General features: G+C 39.7%; 3 protein-coding genes across 12 annotated transcripts in view; 1 reads left to right on the forward strand and 2 right to left on the reverse strand.

Annotated features, from left to right (window-relative positions):
- The window catches only part of VTI1A (vesicle transport through interaction with t-SNAREs 1A), a 365,759-nt gene extending 364,534 nt beyond the window's left edge, over positions 1-1,225 (reverse strand). For 7 of the 8 annotated variants that reach the window (XR_013824306.1, XR_013824307.1, XM_079900316.1 and 4 more), the window contains exon 1: positions 792-1,225. Coding sequence is in view for 6 of the 8 variants with exons in the window: in XM_079900316.1 (XP_079756442.1) it covers positions 792-885 (94 nt within the window). In the remaining 2 variants the exon portion in view is untranslated. The remainder of the gene's footprint in view (positions 1-791) is intronic. The other variant, XM_079900312.1, reaches the window with a different exon arrangement.
- Positions 1,226-1,330: 105 nt separating this feature from the next.
- Positions 1,331-27,419, forward strand: ZDHHC6 (zDHHC palmitoyltransferase 6). 3 transcript variants are annotated; one of them, XR_013824308.1, is made up of 12 exons: positions 1,331-1,542; positions 2,562-3,035; positions 3,680-3,771; positions 4,952-5,111; positions 6,319-6,480; positions 8,115-8,168; positions 12,102-12,269; positions 13,315-13,356; positions 14,053-14,198; positions 14,291-14,337; positions 15,351-15,698; positions 27,228-27,419. XR_013824308.1 is itself a non-coding variant. In XM_079900318.1 (11 exons), exons 2-11 carry the CDS (start codon positions 2,769-2,771, stop codon positions 15,452-15,454), a joined length of 1,242 nt encoding a protein of 413 aa, XP_079756444.1. In that variant the 5' UTR covers positions 1,331-1,542; positions 2,562-2,768; the 3' UTR covers positions 15,455-15,952. The 3 variants fall into 3 exon arrangements, 2 of the variants coding, with proteins under 2 accessions (XP_079756444.1, XP_079756445.1); XM_079900318.1 differs by lacking the exon at positions 27,228-27,419 and having other exon boundaries at positions 15,351-15,952; XM_079900319.1 differs by lacking the exons at positions 1,331-1,542; positions 27,228-27,419 and having other exon boundaries at positions 2,842-3,035; positions 5,044-5,111; positions 15,351-15,952.
- ACSL5 (acyl-CoA synthetase long chain family member 5) overlaps positions 17,902-27,448 on the reverse strand; it is a 43,737-nt gene continuing 34,190 nt past the window's right edge. Inside the window, exons 14-22 of the mRNA XM_079900317.1 lie at positions 26,886-26,981; positions 24,091-24,163; positions 23,725-23,813; positions 23,325-23,441; positions 21,685-21,828; positions 20,961-21,062; positions 20,418-20,489; positions 19,887-20,033; positions 17,902-19,147 (exon numbers count right to left, since the gene is read on the reverse strand). Coding sequence (XP_079756443.1) covers positions 19,893-20,033; positions 20,418-20,489; positions 20,961-21,062; positions 21,685-21,828; positions 23,325-23,441; positions 23,725-23,813; positions 24,091-24,163; positions 26,886-26,981 — 834 coding nt within the window. The 3' untranslated portion in view covers positions 17,902-19,147; positions 19,887-19,892. The remainder of the gene's footprint in view (positions 19,148-19,886; positions 20,034-20,417; positions 20,490-20,960; positions 21,063-21,684; positions 21,829-23,324; positions 23,442-23,724; positions 23,814-24,090; positions 24,164-26,885; positions 26,982-27,448) is intronic.

The following is a 27,448-nucleotide window of genomic DNA, read 5'->3' on the forward strand; positions in this document are numbered from 1 at the left end:
AGTTGTGCTAGAACACAAAAACAAAACTCTTCTGGATGAAAATGGTGGAATTTTAAAAGTGAGAAAAATTATCCTGTACCAAGTTTTACACAACACTGGGTTATGGATCCCCAGGAAGGATGAAAAATAATAAATGGGGATGGGGGTATGAAAGATACTAATGATTACAGCAGCTAACACCAAGAAAGGGCTTTACATATGTTGTCATTTAATCTTCACAAAAACCCTATGAGAGACGCACAATTCTCTCCATTTTACCAAGAAGGAAAGTTGAGAGAGATTAAGAAACTTGCCTAAATACAACAACTTCTAAGTGGCAGAGCAGGGATTTGAATCCGGGTACTATGGCTCTTAACACTGCTTTGCTGCCTATAATAATAACATCATTACTAACAAGACAACGTTACTGTATGATGCACACTCATGATCTGGGTACGTTCACTGATTCTCTTTGGATACTCTCACATCTCTATATTTCACAAACAAAACCCAGCCAAAACTAAGACTCAGAGAAACGTTCCCAAGGTTATACGAGTCACAAGGCAGCGGAGTCCAGATTAGAGCCCAGATGGCTCAGAAGCCAAAGGCTCTTTACACTGCACCCCACAACCCAGCTTAGATTCTCCCCTTACCCTCAACCAACCTCAAGCATCCCTCTGGGAGGCCCCAACACCACCTGCCTCCAGGCTCGCTCCCCAGAGACACATTTATTCAGGTGTCGTTCCATCGCCCACTGCCCAAGCCTCCTGGCTCTCCGGGCCACCCCCGCCCAGCCTGGGCAGGGCTCTTACCAGGCGGGAGTCGGGGGACCCTCGCAATCTTATTGGTGATCTCTGCAGTGAGCACCGCGAAGTCCTGCTCGTAGCCTTCGAAGTCGGACGACATGGCGGCTCCGGAGTGGCCGGCCCGGGCCGGAGCCTAGGTCAGGGCTGGGGCTACGCGGGGCAGGAAAAGACGGTGTAGGAACGCGGGAAGCTCCCTAGAGAGCGGAGCGGAGAAGCCGGGGTAGCTCCCAGCCAGGCCGCTTCCTGGTTGTTCTTCGCGATCTTGGTCCTCCGGAAGTTGGGCTGGGTGCGCTTTTTATTTTCCGTTCGGGCTTCAAGATTAAGAAATTCGCTAAGGAAAAGCCCTTCAGTTAGTGCCCCCAAAAGCTTAAAAAATATGCGGGTTCTCGGGAATCACCGAAAGCATTTTTTGCCCCTCCACGTTTTGGAAAGCGGCTCCGGCTCCCCAAGCTACAAGTCAGAGGGGCTTGTTTCCAGGGGGGAAGTTTGATGCGGCGAACCTCCCGGAAGTGGCTGTCACGGAGTCTGCGCACTGAGCCTGAGCGGGAGAGCTGCGGCGAGGCCGATGGCGGAACAACGCGAGGGTGGAGGCTGGTGCCGAACTCCGGCCTCTAGCACACAGGATTTACTTTCTACCTGCGCTCGGCTGGGGTACCCATGACGGAGTTATCCGAGCCTGAGAAAACCTGCTCCGGGTGAGCCCGAGCCGCCCCGGAAATGCGATGGCCAAAGAGCGGGCACTGAGGACCAGACCGAGGTGGGAGTCAAAGCACGGGACGTAACCATGATTTTGGCGGTCTTCGCTCCACCCGAGTGAGGCCAGAGTCTCCAGAGTGTTGAGACCAACTACTCTTATCAAGATGTTCTTCCCCTGAGTGAGGATTTCTAAGCGCTCTGCTCCATGACACGGGCGGGAAATTGAGGCACAAGGCAGCGGCATCTGTTGCATGGAAGTCTTTGTTACTCTGTTCCTCTGGTCTTCTTCCCTTGACTCACTCCAGTCCAGTCCGAAATACCCTTCTACAGATCTTCCCGGCGCTCGCCGTCCTGACTTCCCCGTCCCTCGCTCCGGGAGACACTTCTTCTTCTTCTTTTTTTTTTTTTTTTTGCCTCAAATATTCTCATCATGTTCCTTCTCATATACACCTCCGATCCTGAGTTCACACACACTTATCTCTCCCCTCCCTTCCTTGCAGTCTCTTTGCTTTCACCCTCCCGCTTCTTTACTTTGACACAAATAGACCCTTAAGTTAGTGTTTGGGGGGCAACCGCAGGCAAATGGTGTAGACCATGTCTGGATCATACTTTATGTAATTCGAGACTGGGTAAGAGGCAGTTTAGAACTCCATAGAGGGAGTTTGATGACTTGGCTTCTGTTGAGTTACCGCCGTGGTTTACTCACTCAGCCTCTCCAAGCCATTTTCTTTTCTATGAAGAAGGAAGCTGGATTAGGCCAACCCTAAGGCCCTCCTTCCCAGCTCTAAAATTCTTCGTCTCCTCAAACCATTTACTAAACGTTTGCATAGACACAGTCCTCTGACAAGTTGGGAACAAAAGAATAAAAACAACCATTTTACAATCACGTGTCCAGTTTAGGTGCTATTCAGACATGAGGAAAGTTTGGATACGACGAAAATAGTTCTTTTTGACGTTTGATGAGGTACTCATTCCATAGTAAAGTACTTGTGAGCTGCTTTTGTTTAGGTGATTATTGGAATTAACAAATACAGTACATAGTAAAATGTCTTACCGAACTTTCTCATTTTGTTTCTTTAGATTGGATTTCAAACCAAGGTACTGGATTCTCCTAGAAAACATAAAGAGTGTGTAACAGTGAACATGGCATAATCTGCATTAACATCCCACAATGTGAAGGCATGACAATTAAGGAACACACGTGGACTTGTGGCACATGGAAATGTATGCACAGGAAAAGGAAATCTATAGTTCTTTAAAAACAGGAACGAGTTCTTCCTCACCAAAATGGGTACATTCTGCTCAGTTATCAAGTTTGAAAATCTACAAGAAGTAAAGAGACTTTGTCACTGGGGTCCCATTATAGCCCTTGGTGTTATAGCAATATGTTCTACCATGGCCATGATTGACTCTGTGTTGTGGTATTGGCCTTTACATACCACTGGAGGAAGCATGAACTTCATCATGTTGATAAATTGGACTGTCATGATTCTTTATAATTACTTCAATGCCATGTTTGTTGGTCCTGGCTTCGTCCCTCTGGGGTGGAAACCGGTAAGAAAAAGATTCCTTAAGATGGTGAACCCTCATGATAATCATATGTTTAGTTTTTGCCTTATCTGCCAACCAATAAGATCAAACACAGCCTGCTCTTTGCTTTGGTAGAGACTAAGTGTATTATTCTAATCACCGATTATTTAGAGCTCAAAGACTTTATTTTATACTGGTTTGAAAGTATGGATCTAAATTAGTATTTCCCAAAGCAATTTCATTAAATACTTCTGCTTTAAAAAAAAAAAAAATGGAAGGGTGGTGATGAGTGCATAAGTTTCTAGGAAACACTGCATATCATTCACCTCATAATTCTACAGTGTGGTTTGGCTCTAGGATCTTTTTTCATGTAACATATTAACATCCCTTATAACTGAGAAAAACTCTTTAGAAACTACTGTTTTAAACCATAAAGTATTCAGAAATAACAGACAGCCTGGTAATAACAAGTCACGCCTTATGAATAAATATTATGGTTTGATTTTCTTTTATGGGAGATGGGGAAAGGATGGAATTTGAATTTTAACTTGCATTTTCAGCCATTATATTTGAGTTAAAATATTTTTAAATAGTGAATTTCTGGTAACAGCAACATCACTTTTCCAATTACCCAGAAGTTTATGTTTTGTTTCTATTTTGCTGCCAAGGAAAATTCTCAGGATAGCATGTACCTCCAATATTGTAAAGTCTGCCAAGCATACAAGGCACCACGGTCACATCATTGCAGAAAGTGTAACAGGTACTGTCTTTGCTATTCATTGGGGATTGATCAACTTGATTACTGGTCTTTTGTTATTCTTTCTACCACATCAATCCTAGTTTTATTTTCTGCAAGGTGGCTACTTTATAAATAATGTCAAAATAATTAAGTGTCATAATTTTCATTTTACTTTTAAATTGTCAATTTTGATAAGTATTACTCTTTTTTGTTATAAGTGAAAAGAGTTTTCTAGAAAAGTACAGGTTTACTTTGCTTCTTGCCTTGCCAAGAGCAGGGTAAAAAGTTACACCGTTAGGTTGTTTTCATAAATCAGGATTAATTCTCGACTGTCATCTTGACTAGCCTTAGAATTGTTCTGAGTCTAAATTATAAATGAGACCTGCTTTTTCCATTATTTAGTTGACTAACATTTACACTTTATACAGATCTAATAAATGAATCCAGGTGCCTATTATCACAGGTGTTTTATATGCAAAACTTAATTGGAAGAAAACAGAATCACTATGAAAAATGTGAATTAAGCTAGAACCTTTTTTAATGAACACCTATGTCCAGTGATAAATAAGAAATTTATGATGAGAATGCTGAGGTTTATGGGGACCATTGGAGGGGCAAATAAAGTTTAGTTTGAGGCAAGAAAATTTTCTTCTAGCAGCCTCAAGGAAGGGAAACAGAGTAAGACTTTGCTTATTAAACCACATCTTATATTCCGGAGTTAGCTTGCTTAGCTTAGAGACTCCACATCTAAAGAATACGAGCAGGAAGGAAGGAAGTTACAGGCGTCTGCTAGGTCCCATCAACCCCAGTGGAGATTTATAAGTAATTTTGTTCAGTCTCTGTTGTTTTCCACTTCAGTCACTGCATTTCAGAGCTAGAGGAAAACCAGGAACTATGCTCATTTCTTTATAATGAACTTCTCAGCGGGCCTCCAGACTTCTTTAAACAAAGTCACTTGTAGCAGACATCTTTTCCTCAGACGCTGTTACAAAGCCTGCCCTTTCTTGTGTTGTTTAAAATTTAAAAGAAGTCACTGTTTAAAAACTCATAAAGATTTTTCTTTGTGTTCCATGAAGTATAATTTCTCTGTGACCATGCGTGGACATGCTAGATTCCGATGTGCTTGATCTTTTGAAGACCAAAGTTATTTAAAGTAGACAGGATTTTCTGCCTCACATTTTATGTAAATTTTTCTTGTTAGGTGTGTGATGAAGATGGACCATCACTGTCCTTGGATCAACAACTGCTGTGGTTATCAAAATCATGCTTCGTTCACACTGTTTCTCCTTTTAGCACCACTGGGTTGTATTCATGCTGCCTTTATTTTTGTTATGACAATGTATACACAGCTTTATAATCGGGTAAGAAAATGTTATAAAATCATGCCAGCTTAAATAGTAGTTATTAAGATTATTTAAGAAGTTCCTTTTGGAAATATGCTTTCTACAATTTAGGTGGGGAAATAGAACTTTGTAACTTTATAATCCTCAATAAGGACTCCTTTTAAAAAAGCAGTAAAACAGTTTTTAAGATGAGGAAAGATTATTTTGTTCTGGAAACTCACCTTATATGCTCTAGTTGAAGTTGACAATTATTTTAGTACTATGTATAACTTACTGGACTTCAAACTTGGTAGCTGTGGTAAAGAATAGTTAGAGGAAAAGGCAGAAGAGGGAGAAAAAAGGCAATACTAGTGCTTTCTGTTTCCATTCGATCCTGTGGCCAGTTGTAGTTCTTTTGTTCATTTCTAAATCCAGTGTCCTGGAACGTGGCTCACAGAGCAGGTGCACGTTCTAAGATACGGTGCAACTGATTGAGTTGATTTATGGGCAAGTAGTCATGAGATAAAGTTCAGTCGTCACAAATTGAGGCCCCTAAAGAGGGCTGGAGGGTCAGTGAGGGAAACAGGCCTGGTGGGATGTGGTAAGCTGGAAAACACAGGTCCTTCACACAGGGAACAGCCCATGTTTGACTTCAGCCAGTTCTTGATGTTTGGAAATCCAGCCTGGTGATGTCAGATCATCCGGTTTTTCAAGAAAAATCTGAAAATCTGGACTTTCTATGTGAAATCTGATTTCTAAATCACTAAATTTCTAAATGTTGGTACCTAACTGAATATTTTAAAACATTTTGTAGGCCAGGCAGTGCACATTGGCAGGCCATATTTGGCCTACATTTTGCTAGTTTTTAAACCTCTCGTTGTGGAACATGAGGGAAGAAACCACTGAATGCTAGGCTATGTTTGTTGCTGTGGAAATCACTGTAAATAGAGGAAAACAAGGAGAGGATGGGAGACGCAGTTACAGCTTAGATTGGTGGTGTTCATGCGTAGTAATGTTTGTGTGGTCTACGTAACACTTTCTGAGGGAACAATAACAAACAAACAAAAAACGTCCTAGAATACTGAAGAATGATATCGTGCATGTCAGTGTGAGTTCAAACCACAGTATTGATTAGAAACAGCTCTGTTTGCTTTGGCCACAGTGTCAAGTTGTCATTTGTTGATCTTTTTGACCAAGTTCTTTTAAATGGTAGAGTATGGCTGTGTGTTGTTGTTATTGTTTATAGCTCTCCTTTGGGTGGAACACGGTAAAGATTGATATGAGTGCAGCCCGGAGAGATCCTCTTCCGATTATGCCGTTCGGATTAGCTGCATTTGCTGCCACCTTGTTTGCCTTGGGATTAGCTTTAGGAACAACCATAGCTGTTGGGATGTTGTTTTTTATCCAGGTAAGTTCCTCTATTACCTCTAGCTAAAGTTGTCAAGTTATTGGGGCCACTTGTAAAGAGAAAGAGATAAAGCTTCCATTTAAGTATGCAGTGTGAAATGGAGATGATTGTTATGTATTCCATCTAGGTGATTAATTTAATCTTCTACTAGTCAGATAATTTTGAAGTGACTTTGCCAGAATTTCTAGGTTATTGATTTAATTTTAAAAATACTAACTTAGAGTTATATAGCATTTTATACTTGAGAAAGCTCTTCTCACCGTCTCTCTTGATCTTCACATCAACCCCAAAAGAGGTCGAAGAGGAGTATTATTTTCCCTTCCTTACAGATTAGTAATTAAGTCACAGGAAGGTTAAGTGACATAGCCAAGATCATCCATTCATGTATTCAGTAAACATATATTCAATGAACATAATTGTTATTATTTTATAGTAGCATATATTAAATCAAAATCATAATAGCATAGCTAACATTTTTTGAGTGCTGTTTTAGGCTTTTTACATGTGTCAGCTCATTTAATCTCCATAACAACCCTGTAATATAGGTGCTATTTAATGTCTACTCTGTGATGAATCACTTTGCTAATTACTGAGGCTACAAGAATGAAAATGAAGGGTTCCTGCCTTTAGGGAACTCACAATGAGTGGTGAAGAGTTAACTAATACAGGGTCATGTGTATAGCATAGATTTATGTACAGAGTGCAGTGAGAACACAGAGAAGGAGGCTGTGGCCCTGAACGGATCAAAAAATAGTTCTTATGACTCATTTCATTTGCTTAATTAGTTTATTCATTCATTGAAGGCCCATTGTGGACCAGGTATTGTGCTAGGCCCTTGGAATATGATAAGGACTCCCAGTCCAGGTTTGTTCTTACTGTGTCACACTGTCTCCATGAAGGCACATCGAGACTTCAAAGAATTGCAGGACATATAGAATTAGAAACGCTGGGCTTGAGGGCCCTGATGCATCACCCAACCCTTTTTGAACTCTTGGTTTTAAAATAACCTGGTTTTGGTTATAGTTCACATTTTCTACTAGCCTGGGATCAAATTCTTTGAAAAATTTTCCCCGATCCCTAGAATTAAGAAGCATATTAGAAATAAACTAAAATCCTGTGGTGTAAAAACCTACATAAATGGAATTGCCATAGCTAGGAAGATCAAAAAATAGAATCAGGACTGAAAATATTCAGTTTTTACAGCAAGCAAAATATCTAGGTTGACTGAAATGAGTCACTGTTACTTGTAATAAATAGATTAATCATGTATTTAAGATTAAAAATAGTGGTAAAAGATTTCAGTAGCATAATCTATGTAATACTGATTGAATGGATTATATCAATATTTTATTAATACTCTGAAAAACCTATTCAGAAGATAGTACATAAAACATGATTTTTTATTTAAACAGTAGATTCAGATTTGACTGTGGATCGATGTAGTCATTCATGTGAAAATGTACAGTGGTTAAGAGTCAGATGGACCACACTCTGTTACTTAATCTCTGTTATCCTGATATCTTCATCTATGGAGTGGAACAATAAAAACTACCTCGTAGGGTTAGTGTAAAGATTATAATCTTAAATGAACCAGTCACATTATGAAATTTTACTATTTATCATTTAATTTCCAGATGAAAATAATTCTCAGAAACAAAACTTCTATTGAATCATGGATTGAAGAGAAGGTAAATTTTATAATTGTTCCTCAATATCGATAAAGTACTGATTAACTAATAGACCAGATTAACTAATAAATGCCCCAAAATGAAAACTTGGCTACCAAATGGCTTCCTTACGTCATTTGCATGCCATGTAAAAGGCGATCATGGGAACCGTTTGATTTATTCCTGGTTTAATATGACTCCCACAGAGCTCTCTCACACACTGAGTTGTTGAAGAGGCCTAAGCCACACATGAAACCATTTTGGCTCCTCTCAGACTAGAGGAGAAGGGAACCCATTGGGAAAGGAACTTCTGTCCTACCAAGGTGCCATCACATAGGCTTTAGACATCAGATGGGCTTATAACATTTAGCTTGTTACAAACCTCACAACCTCCAGTACATACTTCACGCTGTCCATTGTGATTCTGATATAAAAAGTACATCTGACTACCCCACTCCCTATTTAAAACTTCTCAGAGCCTCACTATCACTGTAGCAGGGGTTGTAAACCCAAATGCACTAGGGCCCAGGCAGATAACCTAGATGCGGGGAGCCAGTCTGTCGGCCAGAGCTGCCCGGCAGACGAAGCTGATTGGTGCCACAGGGAAATCCTCACCCAGTATTGTGAGATCGTATATATTTTTTTTTTCCAAGAAAGTCAGAGATCTGGATTTCTGTGTTACCTCCTTTCTATTTTTAAGCATTGACAAGCAATTCAGATTAAAAACAAACAAAAAGCCTTTGTGGGACAAATAAAACACCTATAGGACATATTTAGCCTCCCGGCAGCCAGCTGGTGAGCTTTCATTTACAGCAGCAGTTCTCAAACTTTTTGGTCTCAGGACCTTTTACATTCTCAAAAATTGTTAAGGACACTAAAGAGCTTTTGTTAATGTGTATTATATCTATTGACATTTGCCATATTTTCTAACTGAGAAAATCTTTGAATATTTATTATTTCACTTTAAAATAACAATAAATCCATTATATGTTAATAAAAATAACGTGTTTTTGGGAAAAATAATTAAATTTTCCAAAATAAAATAGGAAGTGGTATTTTTTTTGTATAAATCTCTAATATCTGACTTAACAGAAGACAGTTGGATTCTCACATCTACTTCTGCATTCAATCTGTTGAGATATGTTGCTTTGATTGAAGTATATGAAGAAAATTCAGCCTCAGATAAGTAGGTAGAAAAGGGTGGAGTATTTTAACATGTCTTTTAGATAATAGTGGATATTCCTTGATAATACATTAAAGCTTGACAAGTGCTAGTTCTTGAGAGGTTAGCTGCATGTGAGATCTGAAACTACATCAGTAAACTCTTTGTATTCTTTCGTATTTAAATCCATCAATCTATCTTGCTCTTTGAATGGACCTGGTACCCACACAGGGCATCAGGCATCGGTCATTTGGAAAATAGTAGTTTACAGCATTACACAGATTTTTTAAATGTTGACACATTTCATTATACAGTATCTAAAAGCCGCATTCATTTATATCACTACCAATTTTATGGGGAAAATCTTTAAATATTGGAAAGCTGTCAAGCTCATAGTTGTGGCTATAAATTTTCCAAATTCCAATTTTCACTTGAAAGCCTTATTTTTTCCACTGGCAACAAATACTCAGTTGTTTATATGAAGTAACAGCCTGACTTTGTTCATTTTCGAGAAGATATCCACTAAATACCAAGGTCTGAATAACCTTGGTTTTTCTGTTACATTACTCATTCTTTCATGTAAAAATAGCATTATATGAAAAAAGCTGGCTACACAGCTTTTGTTAGCTCACAACTCAAACAAGTGTTTTTCTTGAGATAAGCACTTTGGCAAGCTTTATGTGTACTTCCCATTTTGTCACACAGAATATTAAAAAGACATCTACTTTAAAAAAAAAGACATCTACTTGAGGGCTGAGATTTAATAAAAATAATTTTTATTTCTTCATCAAGAAATTTTTATGTAAAACTGGGCTTTTTGTTGGTTTGGTTTTGTTTGAATTATGAGTGTGTAGCAGTGAAGAATATAGCACCTATTAATACAGTTTGGTGCCACTGTCTTGATTCCTGCTTAAGGTGCCAGTAGTTTTACCCACCGTTGCAAATGTCAACACCATGAAGAAGGCAAATAACATCTTCGTATTATTATGAAAGTTGTCTGACTTTGTTGAACTCCAAGAAAAGGTCTTGGGGACTCAAGGAGGTATGCAGAGCATACTTTGGGAACCACTGATGTACGGGTTTAAGTCCAAGCTCCTTAGCTTAAGCGTAATATCAATAAAACCTCTTATATCTTGCTCTTACCTGCTTCTCCAGCTTCATTTCCACCCCTCCCACCCCATTCACACTCAATACCAGCTAATACCAAATAGTTTGCACATCTTATGCTTCTGTATCTTTCCACATGTTGTTCCCTCTGCCTAGAATATTCTTTCCCCCTATTTTTTGCCTAATTTCTTGTCCCTCAACACTTAATTTAGCTGTCACTTCCTCCAAGGAACCTTCCTTGACTTTCCCTAGACTAGGTTAAGTACTTCTGTACCGTTTTCCTGTAGCACTTACTGCACATCTCTGTCACCTTTTAACACACAGTATTGCTGGAATCCCCCATCTTCACTGAGTGCTTCTCTTAAAGACCATGCCTTGGTTATTTTTGTAAGCTACTCTCATCCTTAGCACTTTTTCTTTCTTAATATTCTAGATCTCTATTCTCGGAGTCTCTTAATTCATTTTGAAGACTGAAGCTTTTGCTTTTAAAAAGGGAAAAGAAATTACCCTTTACTGTCTGGGTGGGGATGGACTTACATGTTGTCATGTTACAGCTTGACAATTTTAATTGAATCAACATCACTTTATAAGTAACTGCAAAAGCTTTTCCCTAAAATACTATCCCCTGATAATATTTCAAGGTATCATCTCTAGTTAGCATAATGTGTTGACATTAGATTAACAGTGTTTTTTTGCTAATGACCAAAGCTCTTTATAAAGTGCCATGCTAAATCTAGAAGTTATTTTAAAACTGACGCTCTGTTGCTCAGTAGAAATCAAATAAATGATTGTATTGATATTAAAATGTATCAGAATTACAGATTTTATTACACTGTAAGTATCAACTGGATTTGTACACTTATTGTAGGAATAAATGGTGTATCTTTATACCACTAGGTGTCAGTGGAAATTCAGAAATTCTAAGAAATTTCTTAGAAATTTCTATCAGAAATTCTAAGCCAGTTTATCCCTTTAAGTAAAAGCTAACAATTTAAATGCCTAGAATATAATTTATGAAACCTGAATATTTATATATATATGCATAAGATGTACATATAAATGCCTCCATAAATAAGTATATAGACATATGTAATGGTATATAAAACTGAAAGATCTCTTACACATACTTGCTAGCTTTAAAAAATAATAATTTTCATAGAATGATGACTCCCCCGTCACACCTTTCCTGGCCACTCACACAGGTGTTGCTGCCACCCAGGATGCAGCCATTGCATTCTAGTGCACCCCACCTAACGGTTCCTTCCATCCTGAATAAACCCTTGTTTTCTCTTAAACCTCCTTATCAGTATGTCTTCTTTACACCTGGATTCCTTTGTTCTGCTGAACAAGCAAGAACATTGAGGACTTTTTCTACATGGAATAAAGTTACTGACTCCTTTAATAAATGTTTTTGAATGCTTAAATTTGGTCTTATTTAGGCGTATTCCTGAGTAACTCCTGTCAGACATTTTCTGGATGGTCTCATACAAGGTTGGTATTGTGTGTCAAGTTCTTTCTATATTGTGATAAGTGTGTTTATTTCTCCTGTGTACTCTAGCGTTACAACAAGGAGGAAGCATTTTTAGGTATGATACAAATTTGAGGAATAAATGTTCTCGATAGTATATTACTAAAAGCCACTTAAGACAGATGTATCTGCCATCTTACATCTTTGTTACCCACAGGCTAAAGATCGAATTCAATATTATCAACTAGATGAAGTCTTTGTTTTTCCTTATGATTTGGGAAGTAGATGGAAGAACTTTAAACAAGTTTTTACGTGGTCAGGGGTCCCCAAAGGAGATGGACTGGATTGGCCAATAAGAGAAGGCTGTCACCCGTACAGCTTAACAGTGAGTATTTTTGTTCAGATAGTCTTGCCTTTTTGCCTCACCTTCTTCCCCTTAACTTCTCCTTAACTCCAATGGCATTTTATAGTAAAATAAGTAATAAGAATTTTTTCAGTATGTCAAATGAATCTAAATGAATTCTAAAGCGCTCCTTGTATCATGTCCCTCCTTCTATTTAAATCATTCCTTATCTCTCCATACCTGTGAGATTCCTTAACTTAGTTTTATAAAATCTGGCCAAAAGCTACCTTTCACCTACATCCTAGCAGGAATCATCCTTTCCAATCAGCCTAGTCTACTCAGCGAATTCCTGGTACATTCCTGACACCTAACTCCTCCCCAACACTGTTTTTTCTATGTCATATGAGCTCCTGTTTATCGGAAATTATTCAGACCAGTTCCAGTGCCCTCTCTTCCATAAAGACTTACCTCCCCACTCTAGACTCAGCTGGATTTGGCACTTAATCGTATACTAATGCATATTAGCACATGGGGTCTCATCTTTATTTAATTCTTGTATCTTATGTCTTTAACTTAACTTGGCAAGATTCTAGGCAGAGGTTATTTCCCCTGCTATATCTAGTGTAGTAACATTTAATAAACTTGCTGAATAAGTGGAGAAAAGGAGTTGAAATGGTGACTTTTAATCAAGACTCATTGTTGGTGAATTTTGCAGTCTGTTTGCCCTCTCTCTAAAGAATCAGTGAGTCTCTGTATCCTCTTCACCTCAGGGATGAGCCCGGAAGCCCCCTGAGGGCAGAGAGCACATCTCCCTGATTCCTGGGCCACAGGGAGTGCTCTGTGAATAAAGACATTGGAGAGGGAACACTGAGGAGGCCCCACTTCAGTACCAGTTTTTAGTCACAGGGCCTTCTTTCCATGCTAAAAAAAAAAAAAAAAAAAAAAGCGGCCTTTAAATTGTCAGCAATTTGAAATGTTGGAAAATTGGGAGTTTGTCCTGTCACTGTGCTATAGTAAATGAGGAAAGCCTGTTTTTAAACATTGAGATAAGAGACTTCATTGTTTTTTTTTTATATCTTCCAAACAGATAGAACAGTTGAAACAAAAAGCAGATAAAAGAGTCAGAAGTGTAAGTAATTCTTTTGCAATGATACTAATTTCTTTTTCTTTTGTCAGGCTCTGTACTTCTGTGTAGTTTTAAAATTGCCTTTGAGTAAAAACCAACTGTTAGCTTTTATTAACTAATATTTCTTAATACATTTGTTGAAATTTAATGCATATTAGTTTTGTTTTCATTTAAATAGTTTGTGCTGGAGGTTTGGAGGGAATGTAGTCAATTTATGTTGTCAGAAGATAATTATCCTCAATATAGTTCCCTAGTGTGAAACTCGTCCTTACAGTGATGCTGAATAATTCAACGGCCACTAGCTACATGTGGCTATTTAAATTTAAATTAATTTAAATAAAATTAAAATTTAAGTCCCTTGGTTGCCCCAGCCACATTAAAAGTGTTCAGTAGCTACATGTGTCTAGCGGCTATCACACTGGATACCACAAGTATAAAACATTTCTATCACTGCAGAAAGTTCTACTGGACAGCACTGCTTCTAAAATTTCATTCTTAGCCATGTGCTTGAAATGAAGGGTAAGGAAAAGCCTGAGAATTAGAAGCATCAATTAATTACCTTCTATAAAGGGTAGGTAGGGAACCAGGAGGGAAAGACTTGCCTCATATTTTGGATCTACCTTTAACAGTTTACATTCAAACTTCAAAAACCTCAGGTATGAGTTAATATTAAATTGTTCTTCTGCTCACTGATGACAGGTTCAGTATAAAGTAATAGAAGATTATAGTGGTACCTGCTGTCCTTTGAATAGAGGAATCAAAACCTTCTTCACGAGCCCCTGCACTGAAGAGCCTCGGATAAGGCTACAGAAAGGGGAGTTCATTTTAGCCACAAGAGGCTTACGGTAAGTGACAGAAAGTAGTGAATTTCTTCTTGAATGACGAAATTGGCATCTAGCCAAAAAAAAAATTAATTTTAATCTTTTAAATATTTCAGATACTGGTTGTATGGAGATAAAATTCTTGATGATTCCATTAAAGAAGGTATGAAAGTGGAAGGGGGTGTTTAAAGAACAAGACTGCCAGCAATAGCTGCAAATTTTACAAGAATAACTTTTATAAACAGTCACGTCACGTGCATTAGGGGAACTAAATAGGAAGGCACATCATTAAACAACAAAAAGAAGCTCTTTGTATTATTTCTCCATACACTTGTATTTATCGGGTCTTTGCAATGATTAGCAAACATCACACCCCATACTTAACTATGCAATAGGCACTTGTGGAAATGCTTCACTTGTGGTATTCAGGTCCCCAACAGCCCTCCGAGGTACTGGTGAGGGAACTGAAACGTGGAGAGGCTAAGCAACGTGCCCAAGGCCACGCTAAATGCAGATGGAGCCAAGACTCCAGCCCACGCAGTCTGGCTCCAGAGCCTATGACTAAGCTGCCATGCTATACGCGCCCCCATTGAATGACTCGTCCTATTAAGTTATTATAAAAACTAATGAACTGAAACTGTGTCCTTGATTTTTTATTTACTTTTAAGAATTGTTCCTTTTTAAAGTAAAGATTAACCCAGGATGCTCTTTTGAAAACACTGGGTTAATCATAAATTAACCCATGTGACAGCTTAGGCAAGCTTGATATAGAAGTGCACAAGTTAGAGAAAGTCTAAAAGGAAAATTCACAAAGGCTACAGGGAGATAGTCCCCCGGAACAGATGAAGTATGACAGAGCCATCCTCCTTCATGGTCACACACATGTACGTGAACACCAAGTTGCCCCCACTCCACTGGGGCTCTCCTGAGCCGCATCAGCTCCTTCCCAGATGATGCAATTTGGGAAATATCTGTTTCCTAGCTTGTTAGGAACATTTTTTTTTTAATTTTATTTATTTATTTAACTTTAACCACATATTGTGCTTATAAAAGATGGTGGGGGGTGGTAAAGTCTAACTAAAAGCTTATTAATTGGAAGTAATAGAACTAATGGGTCTCACAAATGTCATTGCGGTATATCTGACTTTTTCATATCAGTTTCATTTTCTCCCTCAGATGTTTCAAGAATAAGAGGATGGTTCCCTAGAAACTGTGTAGAAAAGTGTCCCTGCGATGCTGAAACAGATCAAGCCCCAGAGGGCGAGAAGAAAAATAGATAGCCACCTTTGAAGTAAAATTACTCTAAGTCTGCTCCATTACTTGAAAATTGTACATATTACTAAAGAATTATGCAATGAGCCTACTCTGGTTAAGGTGTTCTTTTCCTCAAAGGTGCCCTAATGCCATGATCTAAATATTTTTATTATCATTTTGAAATGGAGAAGCCATTCTGCATATACCTTTGAATTCCTGCACCTCGATGCCACCGCTCCCTCTCCCCAAAAGGAAAAACACTTCACCCAAGTAAGTCGATTGCATTTTCTCTAGGATTTTTTTATGCACTGCACACGATGGACCTCACCTGCAGATATAGTTCCCCCTTTGCCAGGAGCATCTGCATGTGATGCTTTTATCCTCTCTCCCCCTCTGCTGAAATTTCTTATGTAATATTCTAGATACTATAGAACTTAATTTGCAGATTCAATGTAAGCTCAGATTTTATTACCCGTCTTTTAATAATGAAGATTTTGTCAAATCAAATAAAGATCAATGGATGTTCTGTATACATCATAGTTTTTACTCAAAGTATCTTTTTGCTGACGAAAAAGGATTGTCTTAGTTCCTTACGGAAAAACTGCTTTACTGCCTTGTGAAAAATCGACATCTTTAATCATGAGTCTTTAGACATACATATTTGCCTCAAATTACCCAATTAATGGCATATTGAGATCACAGGATTCTAGGAGACGTTTGTTTTTTTTTTTTTTTTTTGCGGTACGCGGGCCTCTCACTATTGTGGCCTCTCCCGTTGCGGAGCACAGGCTCCGGACGTGCAGGCCCAGCGGTCATGGCTCACAGGCCTAGCCGCTCCACGGCATGTGGGATCTTCCCGGACCGGGGCACGAACCTGCGTACCCTGCATCGGCAGGCGGACTCTCAACCACTGCGCCACCAGGGAAGCCCTAGGAGATGTTTTTTAAATTGAAGTATAATTGGTTGACAGTGTTACAGGTGTACAGCAGTGATTCAGTTATATCTATATATCTATATATATGTGTGTGTATAGATATTCAGTTGTATAATATATGTATATATATATATATACACATATATTCTTTTTAGATTCTTTTCCATTATAGGTTATTACAACATATTGAATATAGTTCCCTGTGGTATACAGTAGGTTCTTGTTTATCTATTTTATATATAGTAGTGTGTATCTATTAATCCCAGATTCCTAACTTATCCTTCCTTGCTTCTTTCCCCTTTGGTAACCATGTTTGTTTTCTATGTCTGTGAGTCTATTTCTGTTTTTTAAATAAGTTCATTTGTATCATTTTTTTAGATTCCACATATTAGTGATATCATATGATACTTATCTTTCTCTGTCTGACTTCACTTAGTATGATAATCTCTAGGTCCATCCATGTTGCTGCAAATGGCATTATTTCATTCTTTTTTATGGCTGGGTGATATTCCACTGCATTTATACACCACATCTTTATCCATTCATCTGTCCATGGACACTTAGGTTGCTGCCATGTCTTGGCTATTGTAAATAGTGGTTCCATGAACATCGGGGTGCATGTATCTTTCTGAATTAGTTTTTTCAGCTTTTCTGGATATATACCCAGGAGTGGGATTGCTGGATCATATGGTAACTTAGTTTTAGTTTTTGAAGGAACTTCCATACTGTTCTCCATAGTGGCTGCACCAATTCCCACCAACAGTGCAGGAGGGTTCTCTTTTCTTCACACCCTCTCCTGCATTTATTTGTAGACTTTTTGATGATGGCCATTCTGACCTGTGTGAGGAAATCTCATTGTAGTTTTGATTTTCATTTCTCGAATAATTAGCAATGTTGAGCATCTGTTCATGTGCCTATTGGCCATCTGTATGGAGAAATGTCTGTTTACGTCTTCTGCCCCTTTTTTGATTGGGTTGTTTATTTTTTTGATATTGAGCTGTGTAAGCTGTTTCTGTATTTTGGAAATGAATCCCTTGTAGGTTGTATGCTTTGCAAATATTTTCTCCTATTTTGTAGGTTGCCTTTTTGTTTATGGTTTCCTTTGCTATGCAAAAGCTTCTAAGTGTAATTACGTCCCACTTGTTTATTTTTGCTTTTCTTTCCATTACTCTAGGAGATGGATCCAAAAAGATATTGCTGTGATTTATGTCAGAGTGTTCTGCCTATGTTTTCCTCCAGGAGTTTTATAGTATCCAGTCCCACATTTAGGTCTTTAATCATTTTGAGTTTAATTTTGTATATGGTGTTTGAGAATGTTCTAATTTCATTCTTTTACATGTAGCTGTTCAGTTTTCCCAGCTCCAGTTATTGAAGAGACTGTCTTTTCTCCATTGTATATTCTTTCCTCCTTTGTCATAGATTAATTGACCATAAGCACCTGAGTTTATTTCCGGGCTTTCTATCCTGTTCCATTGATCTATGTGTCTGTTTTTGTGGCAGTACCATGCTGTTTTGATTACTGTAGCTTTGTAGTATACAAAGCTATTTTTGGGGCTCTTCTAAACACATGAGTAGAATTATAGTAGTCACCTATTCCAGCAGTAATTCTTTCCAAGGCAGGGAACTTGAGCTTTGGGGGTCTGGCTTATAACAGTTAACAATAAGGGAAGGGCACTTGGGGATTCATCAATGAATGAAGCACAACTCTGCCTCATTCCAGTGAGGGGTAGGGAGGTGGACAGACAGTAAAATATATGTCAGATGGAGTCATATATTATGAAGAAAGCAGGTGGGACAGTCTGATGGAGGTGACATTTAAAGTGGATGAGAGGACAGATCACATGTCTCTGGGAGTATCTGCATTTTAGGCAGAACAACAGGCTGGAATGTGGCTGGCATGTTTGAGGACAGGAAGGCAGCCAGTGTGGTGCAGTTGGAATGAGTGAAGGGGGCGTGTGAGAGGAGGTCAGGGAGACAGTGGGCGTTAGATAGACATGGAGGGAAGTTAATTCCTGCCTGCCCTTCTGTTTCAAATATCCAAGAATAGATGTTTCCTCAGCTCTTCTGGGCTCAGGGTCTAGAAAGACCATCCAGGAACATTCTCCTTAATTCCGGTGAGAGACCAGAAAGGAACACTGTTCAAGACTACTTGGATGATAAAGGAGAAAGAACATGAATTGTGCTCAGTTGGAGTTAGGGTTCGACTGGTATTTATTTTATTGTTCACAGCTGTGGGATAAGAAGGCCTGGTCTTCAACGTAGCTATCAAACCTGGTGGCATTCTAGAATCACCTGGAGACCTTTTAAAAATCCTGATGCCCAGGCTGTACCCCTGCCCATGTTAATCAGAATCCCTTAAGTGTCACGCAGGCCTCAATATCTTTTTAAACTCCCAGGTAATTCTAGTGTGTAGCCAAGTGTGAGAGCCACTAGCTTACATGATTGTTAAGGGGTCCTGTCTGAGGCTGGTTCTCGTCACAGTCTGTGGGGAAACACACACCACAGCTTAAGCTATCTGCAGTGGTTTATTCTGAATGCTGAACATTTCCAAATGGAAGCAGCACGTGTTGAAGGGGTGTAAGGTACAGCAGGAACTGAGTCAGGGGAGGAAAGATCAGTCACTTCCTTCCCAGAAGGTAAGCCTGCTGTGCAGGCTTCATGCTTGCCCATAGGTCTTCATTCCCAGTTCAGGAGGTTGTTACTCAGTGCTTGCTTCATTTACTGGAAAAATGCACTTGACGTGAGTTTCAGCTCCTTCCCCCACAGCTTCCAGCTCAGCAGCAAACTGTCGGGAAGAGGTTCAGTTACCAGGTATACTGCAGAAAACACTTTCAGAACATACTTTTTGGACAAAATGTCATAGGCCCAGTTTTAAATTCTCCCAAGTCAGAGAAACTACAGGGTTTAGGAAATGCTGAGTGATCAAACTTTTCCCTTCTGGACACAAACTTCAGTGGACACAGAAGTACAAAGAAGAAATTTGTCTCACAGATATGATTAATTAATATTGTGATAGCTTAAAACTCAATTTTAGTGGTTTTGTGGAATGGTTAGAAAACATGAATTATAAACAGCTTTTCAGAACTTAAAGTTCTCTTAATTTGAACACTGGAGGGCCTAAATGTTGAGACTGCCAACAATTTACGTTTACTAGAAAACATGGAAGAATTCCCAAAGGGTCACTTTGGCCCTTGAACTAGTTACACTTATAAAGGTTGGAGATCACAAGGAAGGAACAAAGATACAAATGGACCTTGAAGAAAGGTATCTTGATAGAAGTAGCCCTAAATGTCAGCAACATTTAAGATGGGAAGGACAAGAGTTATTTAGTTCAAGACTAAGCTTCCACATGGTACGTTCTCTCACTTAATATTTTTAAAAAGCCCTGAAACTATGGTTTTATAATTTAGTAAGTAGCTACAACAACAGACAGGAGGAAAGACAAAAAAATGAACATAAGATTAGTTTTTAATCCATATTCCCACAAGGCAGGCTACCTCTGAGCCCCTCGCAGCCATAAGTACCTTAACCTACTCCTGGGTTTTCTCGTACAGACTGTTGATTTGAGTCCGAAAGTATTTGGCAAGCTCTCCCCTCTTTGCTTTCAAGGTTGGTGTCAAGAGCCCGTTTTCAATGGAAAATGGCTCTGGATGAAGATAGATGTGTTTGACCTGGGAGGGAAGATGCACGCATACGTGTTTAATAGTGATGTGGACGGTTCCACAGAGCCCTGTAAATGCTATGGGAAGAACCTTAAAGAATATTTCCCCTCATAAAAGTGGCGCTGATGAAGTGGGAGGGTAACGAGAAAGGTAACACATGCCCATTCTCACACACTAATAACTTGGGAAAGACATGAGTGGAGAAGGAGGAGGAATAATGAACAGCATGAAGGGGCTGGACAGGTAAATGCAAAGGTTACTGTCATTAATGGACTAATAGTACCTCTAAAATCAGTTCCTTGGAAACTACTTTAAAATTTTAAACCCCATTATAAATGCGAACTTTAAAACTTTATGACATGAGAGACCAGGTATAACATGAGTAGTACATACCTGTTCAAAGGATTTAAGGCCACCTTCTGTCCCAGTTTTCTGCAAGTCTTGTAAAATGCTTTCCTTTATAACCTAGGAATATGAAACAGCTCAGAGCATGGCTGTTGAAAAAGAGCCTAAAGGAAAGGCTGAGCATGAACCAATTCAAAATGCCTGCTAAGCTCATCAGGATAAAAGCAGGATATGGGGGTATGTGCCAGCACATGTGATACCTAAATGTTGCTCAAAGAAAAAAAGTCATGGGAAGAAAAAACACATCTAACTGGTAGCAGGGGTTTTCTCTGGATGGCATTATTTAATTCCTCATTTTCCAGTTATTTTTTCCACAATGCACATGCTGCTATAAAAAGAATAGGGATTTTGGTTGTTTTTAAACTCCCCATCCTCTCTTCCAGTCTAGTAAAAGCAGTCAGTCCACGCCCAGCAAGGGGCTGTTCTTCCAGAGAGGAGGCTCTAGGCAGCTGTGGGTGCCCAAGCTGGGGAGGCCTCCCTTTCCCACGACGGGCCGATGGGTGGGCATAGGCTTTTCTGAGTGAGACTTACTTGGTTTCGGCACAGTTCTGCAAACGAGCCCTTCACCCCAAGTTTGGCTGCAAATGAGGGAAGCACATCTGGGTCAGGAACCACCACTCCCACGAGGAATGACTGGAAAGGAAACAGGCATGTGAACTAGCGCAGCACTGCTCCCCAGTGGGGAAAGAAAGCGTTACCTCAGAATGCATGATCGTACCCAAGCCCTGAAATTCAGTGCTGGCGTCCTACAGTTTTCTCACCATATATTTCAAACCCTCATGGAACTCTGATCCCATTTTCCCACACAACATTTCTACAAAAATGTTCTATTCAAACATGAATAGAAGTGGAGCTCAACATTAAGCTTAAAGCATCTCTGGCCTGTCCATGTCAGTCCTCCCCCACTCCCAAGAAGCTAAGTTTAAGTGCAGTATATATAAGACAGTTTGTGCCAGAAGAACTCCTATTGTAGTGGAAACGAAGTGCACCATGGGGCTCTTCTAATGAATGGCTACCCTTTAGTATAACTGTTTTAACAGTTCTACTGACTTGTTTACAGAGTCTATCATAGTTTCAAAGAATTTGTTTTTTCATTTATAGTGCCTTATTTGAGGTTTGGAGTGTGGCTTCATTTCTTTAGTTTTATAAGCTCGGATCTTCTCATCCTAAATCTACCTATACAGATTTCCTTTAGCTATGGAAGTTGGCATGGTCTGTGCCTGAAACTGGCTGTTGTTAAGACAATATATATTACCCATAAGCTTTCCCCATGTACAAAAATTTGCAACACCAGTCTACTCCTGATGTAGATATCTTCTATCTTCTCTGGAGCAATGTATTCTCCTTGGGCCAGCTTGAAAATGTTCTTTTTTCGGTCGATGACCTTCAGAGTTCCATTCTACAGGAGACAGAGATAACACACACCATCAGTGTTTCTGAGCCCTACTGAGTGATGTCAGTGAAGAGAGAGGTGAAGTCAGAGGTAATCTGCCTTCTTTAAACTTGACCTCTCCATTGACCTTTGGGCAATCTTTCCTTTCTCTTTCTTGGCTTTGGGGAAAGGGGAGGAAGGCAGCTTTCTTCAAAACCTGTCTATACTGCGTGTGTCTTTGAAGAGTCAGTGGGCAGTCTTGGAAAAAGTCCCTTGGACCCACTGGCATTGTGTAAATGGTTGCCTCATCCAATGAAGAAATTTTGCAGCTCTGAATTTCCAACAACTTAATTTCCAATTACTCCTTTTCCAGAACTCTCAGGAATAGGGAAGGTGTTATCTTTTATTAAGACTTTTGAATTAGTTCTCCCCCTCCTTGACTCCCTTTTCTGTATCCCTCCTGTTAGATCCGGGAGCAGGCTATACAGCTCTACTGTGCCACTGCTAATCAAGCAAGTCAGTAATTGCGCTTGTTAGGACAGAAGCAGGGCTGGGGAGGCCTCTCTGACCAGCCACCAGAGGTCATTTGCAGCTTCATTTCTCTGGGCTAATTGGTCTGAGGCGCTTAGGTTTTCAGGGATTTGAATTATAGAATTGGGACAAGTGGCAAATACAGTCCACGTGATCACACCCTGAACAGCGCAGCAGACTGAACCAACCTTGGAACCATTAACAAGGCCGACTCAAGAAATTAGCCATCAATTCAGCCTAACAGACATTATCTGAAAGTGATTAATAAGGCTCAGCCCTTTACAACTCCAGTGGGAGGACACATCTGTTGCCTACATTGTAGGCTTATTAGAACTGAGAACTCTTCGTTATGCAGAAACAGATCTGTTAGCAAAATACCACTAGACCCAAATCTATGAAATACATCATTAGGACCAGTGTTCTTAGAGATCTGTTGTCAAATATTCCTTGAATATCACTTAAATCTTGAGAATATTGAGCAAGAAGGGAGTTTTAAATCTGGTTACATTCCTGCTCCCCCAGCACATAGTAGACAAAAACCTTCCAGAGAGGAAAGCTCTTGGAATATCCTCCACAGGGGTTTAAGGCTCCATGATTACCGTGCCTTAATTTCCTCTCTTAGGAAAACGGGGTTGACAGAGACTACTTACTGCCGATTGTTCGCAAGCTATGCTTTTAAAAAGTCTCAGTGTCTTCCACCAAGAGAGGCTGTGAAGGTCACTGAGGGGCAAAAACTAGCCTCTGCATACACCTTGTTTAGAAATCCTGCGTCCTTGTTTTGATATGTCTCCATATATAAGTGGAAAGAAGCTTATCCCTTTGAAACTCATAAAAGGCAAACACTATAGGCCCATGGAGTTACCACAATTTCTTCCTCAATAAAAGTAAAAATCACAACAACTACAACAAAATAGACTACTACACTTCTTCTTTGGAAAAGTCACCTAATTTTCCTGTGTAGGAACTCCCAGAAATTTTGAGGCAACACCCACCGGGAGCCAGCGGCCAATGTCTCCTGTGTGAAGCCAACCATCCTTGTCCAAGGCTTCCTCTGTCTTCTCAGGGTCCTTCAGGTATCCCTTGAACACATTGGTGCCCTTGATGCAGATCTGCACATAAGATGGTACAAGGTGGTGACAATAGCAAAGGCTGCTGCAAAACACCTACTTTCCTACCACCTTGAATCATTTGATGCTTTCCACTAATGTATGAAGAGCACCAGATTTGAATCCCCATTGTGGGGACTGGAAAGTTAGGCTCAGAGACACTGAATTCCTTGCTAAAATTCTGAATAGAATCAAACACAAACCTGTTCACAATTGTGTGCTTTTTCTGATGCAAACGTCCCCACTATGATTGTCTGAAAATGACTGCCCGGCACAGCCTACCCACCTGTCCTTCGTTGTTCACTGCAAAGTAGTTCATATCTGCCACATCTTCCAGCTTCACATGATTGCAAGCGATGGGGACTCCAACGTGGCCTAAAACACACCGTACTGAATCAGCCAGGGTACCGCAAACGGTGATAATCCCAGCCATATTTCAGAGAGATTTATGGATTGACTCTAAAGGAACAAAACTGAAAAGTCATCTGGCACCAGTGCTGGAGAGCCAAGATGGGAAGCCCCGGACCAAAGCTTAGGTTTGGCGTCTGCCACATTCATCCACAGCACTGAGGTTATCTAAACGCCTGCGTCCTAGTTCATGCAGAACTCCTCCCAACCACTGAACCTCCTGCCCAGCTGACAAAGAACCTACCTGATTTCCAGTCCCCAGGTGATGTAATTGTACAGCCAGCAGTGCATTCTGTTTGACCGTAAGCTTCATATACCTGCGCAAACCAAAGAAGGGCTTTGAGACTTAACTCAAGATAAAGCAGGAGCCGGCCGTGCCCTATGGCAAGACATGAGGAAAGCAAGGTCTCTGAGAGTTGGAGGACACTTAGTGTCCTAATACCTTGAATTTATGCCTGAGCTGCTAAATCTTTACAGCTGTGGATTCACTCAAAAACCAAAAGGGTCCAGAAATAGACCAAAGTATGGAAACATACTATACTTTGGGAAATGTGGCATTTCAGGCTGATGGAAAAAAGCAAGTTATTCATTGAGTGATGGGCAACCCAATGGCAATCAGACTTGAACCAAGGCAATGGAGTGCTACTGAAGGAGCTGAAGAAAGTGAGTAGCATTTTTTAAGGGAAATAGCTATGGTTTGGAACAGGGGTTGGCAAACTTTTTGTATATAGAACCAGATAGTGAATATTTTTGACTTTGTGAGCCACTTGGTCTGTATTTCAACGACTTAACTCTGCCAGTGTAGCACCAAAGCAGCAGTAGACGATATGTAAATAAATGGGTATGGATGTGTTCCACTGAAATTTTACTTATAAATACAGGCAACGGGCCAGATTTGGCCTGTGCTGCAGTTTGCCCGCTCCTGGTATAAAGGATAATCTTGACTGGAGAGGGGATGTGGGGACGTAAGTGCATGGGCTGCAGTGGGGCTATGGCCTGTCATAGGCAGAGCTGGTGGAGAAGGAGAGGAAGGGGTGTGGCAATAGGACCTTCTGACCTATTGGTTTTAGGGAAAGGAAGGTATTAAGACCGGCCAGGAGGATGCTAGTTTGAAAGACCAGAGGAACTCTGACCTTGGCATCAATTCAGAACCTTTTTTCTTTTAACATCTTTATTGGAGTATAATTGCTTTCCAATGGTGTGTTAGTTTCTCTGTATAACAAAATGAATAAGCTATATGTATACATATATCCCCATATCTCCTCCCTCTTACATCTCCCTCCCACCCTTCCTATCCCACCCCTCTAGGTGGTCACAGAGCACCGAGCTGATCTCCCTGTGCGATGCAGCTGCTTCCCACTAGCTATCTATTTTACATTTGGTAGTGTATATATGTCCATGCCACTCTCTCACTTCATCCCAGCTTACCCTTCCCCCTCCCCGTGTCCTCAAGTCCTTTCTCTACGTCTGCGTCTTTATTCCTGTCCTTCCCCCCTAGGTTCATCAGAACCCTTTTTTTTTTTAGATTCCATATACACGTGTTAGCATACAGTATTTGTTTTTCTCTTTTAGGCCGTTGTTTCATTCATGTTGTGCATGTTGGCCGAATGAATGAACTACTTAGCCGTTTGTGGAAAAACAAATATGAGAGTGTATCTGTACTCAAGCCCATTTACTAAATTCCAGGTGGAGCAGAGACTTACTTGGAAAAAAGTAAGACCGTAAGGCTACCAGAAAATCTGGACGAAAACAGATTTATGCAATATTGAGGGTTAGGAGACCTGTCTAAACAATTATAGAGCCACATAGAAAAGGTGACTGACTACAAACACATTTGAAACTTTTATATAGCAATACATAGTACAAAAAGGTGAGACTAGGAAAAATATTTCTAACACAGCAAAGATTGATTTTATGACCATACGAAGAACTCCTAGGAAGCAAGGTGAAAGAGAACCAAATTATCCTTTGCTCATTTTTCTATAAGTAAGTAATCGAGTAATTCATGAAAGAAATACAAGTGCCCGTAAGCAGTAGAAAAGATGTTTAGTGTTAATAAAAGAAACAAAGTTGCAATAAGATTTTTCATGTATCTCGTCGGCTAAGATTTAAGTGACTGAAAAAGCACTAGCAAGAATATGGGGATATCAGGACTTGTGCATTATTTGCATTAATGCATAAAAAAGACAAGACCTTTCTGGAGGGAAGTGTGATAATCTGCATTAACATGTAAAAAACCCATATACTTTGACCCAATAATCCCCACTCGTAAGGATTTCTCCTAAATTGATAACTGCATAAATATACACAAGTATCCTTATCACTTGATTATAATAACAAAAAAAAAGTGGTAAACAACTCTAGTGTCCATCAATAGGGGACTACTGATTTGGGTACGTTCAATAAACTATTACAGAACCATTAAAATGATGTTTATTTGACAAGGAGCAATGTTAATGGGCACTGTTTAATAAGTATTTTAGAAAACTGATGCTGTTTTTTAAAGGTTATACTCCATTTATAGTTATAAAATATTGGATATATTCCCCGTGTTGTACAATATATCCTTGTAGCTTACCTTATACCTAATAGTTTGTACCTCTTACTCCCCTACCCCTATCTTGCCCCTCCCCCTCTCCCCACTGGTAACCACTAGTTTGTTCTCTATATCTGTGAGTCTGCTTCTTTTTTTGTTATATTGACTAGTCTGTTGTATTTTTTCAGATTCCACGTGTAGGTGATATCACACAGTATTTGTGTTTCTCTGTCTGATTTATTTCACTTAGCATAATGCCCTCCAAGTCCATTCATGTTGCTGCAAATGGCAAAATTTTGTTAGTACTGATGCCATTTGTGTAAAGGTTTCTGTACACAGGTGCATTAAGAAGTGACTGGAAGGGTATTTTCTCTTGATTTTGAGATTTTGGCTGACTTTCTCTGTGGTACTTTTCATCTATGTTTTCATTTTTATTTAAATAGTGAGCTTTATTTGTGCAAAAGTGAAATAAGCTATCATCAAAAAAAAGGTGCTTGGCTTACCGGACATCCCATTGCTGCCCGGAGGAACGTCAAGACAGGAGAGGAGATGGGGGCAGCTCCGGTGACCATGAAACGAACCTTCCCGCCCAGGCTTTCCTGTTTAATAGACACAAAAGACCTGCTGAAGACTATTCCCTTGGCTTCAGTTTCCTGTGTTGCAAAATGGGTAGAACAGCCTACCTACTTGGTGTTGTCAATGAGCATTAAACTCGTTAATTTACACAGCACTTAGAATAGAGTCCAGCATCGTAGAAAAGAACTTAAAATGTTAGCTATTACTGTCACCACCATCCATAGCTGGGACCAGACCTGCAATTTATTTTTTTTTTTTGATTTCCTCAGATAATTTGTATTCTTGGGCCCTTCAAATTACCTGCAACCTCAACAGACCACCTAAGAGAATGGAAGTGCTAGAACAAGAAAAATCCACTTTCTGCTTTTTGACCAAATCCCTTTAGTGACAAAGTTGTCCAAGAGAGATCTCAAAAGGTGAGTGAACACAGAAAGTGCAAAAGGCTCTCCAGTTAAAGAGATGCTTGACCATCAAAGGAAAAGCAAAGTGT

This window comes from Stenella coeruleoalba (genome assembly GCF_951394435.1).
Source record: "Stenella coeruleoalba genome assembly, chromosome: 16".
In the NCBI taxonomy this organism is placed as follows: Eukaryota; Metazoa; Chordata; class Mammalia; order Artiodactyla; family Delphinidae; genus Stenella; species Stenella coeruleoalba.